A 4,094-nucleotide genomic window follows, 5' to 3' on the forward strand; every position below is an offset into this window, starting at 1 on the left:
AAGAATTTTGCAAGCGATTCACGAAGCTCCATTTTTATCGCTCATGAAACTATTGATTTTATAATTTCACAACAAATCAATTCTTGACAGAGAAAATCAACGTAAGAATAATCCTTAATTCACTCGATATATGCTATTTATACGGTAGTGATATTCACGAAAATTCCTAAAGAAGGATGAATCAATAAAAATTTCTAGTTACGCCATTGGCTAGTAGTTTTTGATAATTTTTCCTTTCTTTTACTAGAGATTTTCTCGAAAAATTTTCAGAGTAGGAAATGATTAAAAACTCTCTGATTACGAACAACATTCTAACAAATCTTGACAACATAAAATTAACTCCCTTCCTCACATATGAGCTTCACTCCCTTCACTCGTCTTAGGAAAAACCCTTTCCTCTCTTTTGTTATTATCTCGGAAAAGTTTTTGTCGCATGTTTTTTCGTACTATGGTATTCTTGTTATCAGAGTAACTCAAATTTAACCTTTCCGTTTTTTTAGAAAAATTTTCACTTACTTAGTTTATGGATAAGCAAAAAATAAACTTTTTCAATGGAAGAAACGGAATTTCATTCTTATATCACATAGCGTTTGATTTTTATTAGATTTCGTTTGAGTAAAAAAGAAAAATCATAATCTCACTGAACATAACCATCACTTAAATTTTTTTCTTGACTTTCGTTATATAACTAAGACTTAATTTTTTATGCTATATAAAAAGTATGACGGTTGACAAATAATTTTCTTCAGGAACAATGTTTCTCTTTCATTAAAAAATAATCTTTTTTAAAATTGCATTAAAATTGCTTTTTTGCTCGGATAAATTTCATGCGTATCTTTAGTTCCAGTCATGTTAGCGAGAAATATTTCTAAAATTTATTAAAAATAAATTCGATGTTAGAATATTTCCTTTACCGTGACGAATTATTTTCAAATATAATAGTACTTTATATTCGAGTAATCTTGACAATTTATTCGATTTTTTTTTATGAATTCGAGTATATTTATGACATGAAATATTTCCGTTATCCATCTTCGAGAAAATTCTTTCTGAAAAAGTAACTACGTCACATAATAGCGTAGCAAGATTCTTCTAGAAAAATAATAATTTAAACAAATATTATGCGCAGATTTTCGTTAGTTTTCGAAAAGCATATATATAAACGCAAATCATTTTATATAATGTTACGTTACTTCAGGTTCTTGTTGTTCGAAAAGTCTACTTTGAAATCAATCCTCTTGTTTTCCTTTATTTATGAGAAACATTCATCCAAAATTTTCGCGTGAAGCGACATGGCTGAAAGACAAAAAATTGGAAATCACTATGTCTCATAATCCTCGCATGATAAATATTAGAAAGAAATGAACATCAATATTTGCTGTTCTCTACGACGTATCCACTCAACTCTTCTCATACGAAGAAATTACATGTAAGATTACAATCAACAAAGGAGGGAAGCTTCGAGTCTATTAAATTGACTGGTAATTACGCAGAAGGAATCAGCTTCGAACGCATGGAAACAATTTTAAGAGAATATGGGAGTCATAAGCACATACCTAAACAGAAATAGCAAAATCAAAGTAAATCCTATCTCATTCTTAAACGTATTTGTCAGCTTCACCTCCGCCTATGTGCGAAAGCTATACTGATAACGCACAAGCAAGATGAAAATTTGCCAAAAAAGATTTCATCTGCAAGTACGCAAGTAGAATCAACACGCCGATAAAAAAAAGAAAATCTTACTGCGTCGTGATTGTAATGCAGCAAGCTACATTTCAAGGAATGGGAGAGTAATCAAATGTGTCGATGCGCATGTCAACCAACTAACGTCTATTATCGACAATGTTAATGAATGCGCCTAGTATTTGATTAAGGAGATAGAGTTGCTTCTGACTAATTTCGACCGAATTAAAAATCGACAGCGAAATCATCTAATTCACTTTTCGAGAACTAACAAAGAAGATATTGAACGCTGCATAAGAACACAAATAAAAAATTTGTCATTTTTTGAAACATACTTTAATATATTGTTTTTAGAAATAATTGAAATTTAAAATTCAACGAAATTGTTAATATAGTTTTAATGAATTGAGGATTATCACTTTTATAATATATTTTTTCATGTGATATAATCATTTATCAATATAATAATTCTTTTCAATCAATAAATAAAATCTTTGTATCTTAAATTCTCTATTTCATATTCCAAATATTCCAATATTTCAGGTTTAAATAATGTAGATTTTTATCATATTTAATTTTATCATTTTATTTAAATAAAAATATTTCCGACATAGAATACAGAAGAAATTTATTTTCTAAAAATGAGTAAATCACCACACCGATTATGAACGCGTACCAGCATGAACTTATTCATGCATTTCCTGTTTTACCTTCCCTTTCTGTCTAATGGAAGCAAGAGTCTCCCGAAAATTCTCGTAAAAATCCTTGTTATAAATAATAAGAAAAAAAGCTTTTCATTAAAATGCATACCGGAGACATTGAACCACTGCAGTAAAAAATAACCTATAGAACAAAACTGTGTGCTATTCGTTACCTTTCTCCTCCTCACATAACGAAAAAATGTTTCGGTCCCAATTTTCTTCGATTTTCCCATCCATCATTTTGTTACGGTATATTCATCTTTGCTGACACACCATCTTTTTCCAATCACCGCGTGGATCGGGATGACTATGGATCGAGATAATCAAAACACGCCATTTAATTACCTCGTTACTCTCACCCTCGCATCACCAATCAATCAGAGCACTGTTTTCCAAACAAGCCACTCTCATGCCGGAGATAGAGTGATGGAGGTTTGTTTTGATGGCCCATGAATGCCCATATACTACTTATATTACTATTTTTTTCCCAAAATTTGATTGATTTTTCAACATAGTCTTTTTTTAAAAAGTTATTGACACTTATCGAACTGCCTATGTACATAATGTATGATTAATCGACTTTTTACAAATTCATTCAAATTCACACTTTAGGACTGTTATTATTATTATAACTATTAGGTAAAAATATTTGAAACTGATTTTGTTCCAAATATTAATTATATAATGCCAAGGAAAGATATAGATGCTTTGATTAAATAGCTGTGTTTGTATAGTCCTATAAATAGGGGAGAGGGGAGTGGGGTGAAAATCGCTTCGCATGAAAGTCGTGCGCCCTTAAGCAGGAAGAGAAGGATGATTGTTTACATTCTTTAAGAGATTAGTATGGTATATACAAAATATTTAATTTTCGTAATATTCCTGTTATGCCAATATTATTCTCTGCATACTAGTATATATAGAACTTTAATTTACTATATCTCCTAAATCAATGCTGTCCCCCCACTTAATTCTTGTAGAGAATCAGGACACTCTCCTTTACAATAGATATGTAAAGGACATCGAAATCAGTGAGTGAGTGTCACCTAAAATAAATATTTACCAAAGAAATGATTGAATCTACTGAATCTATTATTTATATACGGAATTATGTACGGATTTATTATGGATTTATGTACAGAAATTGTAAATGTTTTGTAATTAGATAGACGGTGAAAACAATTTTATATATCATAAATCTGGATTGGCAAATATAATTTCGTACTATTTGAATTTGAAAGGACCATCTTATGTGGTCGATACAGCATGCAGTTCTAGCCTTCATGCTCTAAGCATTGGTTATAAATATATCATGTCAGGCAAATGCGAAGACGCAATAATTGGAGCAGCAAATTTGTGTCTTCATTCCACAATAAACCTGCACTTCGCTCGACTTGGTATTATAAATATTTATACTTGTATTTTCATTAAAATTTGGTAGCCTTGTAATGCATGACATTTAGAGAATCTCGTAAACCATTCCTCATTTACAAAAAATAAATTCAAAAAATCATTTACAAAAACTACATATAATTTCAATTAAAACATTTCTAACAATATATTTGATTAAAAACTGAAAAATATCATATTAGAAAATATGAAAATGATCATTTTGATTTAAACATAATTCATTATACACACGTTCAAATATGCTTACTATACTTCTTAGGTATTTTATCACCCACTGGTTATTGCAGACCATTTGATAACATT

The 4,094-nt window shown here is 29.9% G+C and overlaps 1 protein-coding gene across 1 annotated transcript in view; it reads left to right on the forward strand.

The window, feature by feature from the left end:
* Window positions 1-2,687: 2,687 nt before the first annotated feature.
* LOC105621938 (fatty acid synthase-like) overlaps window positions 2,688-4,094 on the forward strand; it is a 16,803-nt gene continuing 15,396 nt past the window's right edge. Inside the window, exon 1 of the mRNA XM_012203374.1 lies at window positions 2,688-2,816. Coding sequence (XP_012058764.1) covers window positions 2,688-2,816 — 129 coding nt within the window. The remainder of the gene's footprint in view (window positions 2,817-4,094) is intronic.

Source organism: Atta cephalotes, assembly GCF_000143395.1.
Source record: "Atta cephalotes unplaced genomic scaffold scaffold00038, whole genome shotgun sequence".
In the NCBI taxonomy this organism is placed as follows: Eukaryota; Metazoa; Arthropoda; class Insecta; order Hymenoptera; family Formicidae; genus Atta; species Atta cephalotes.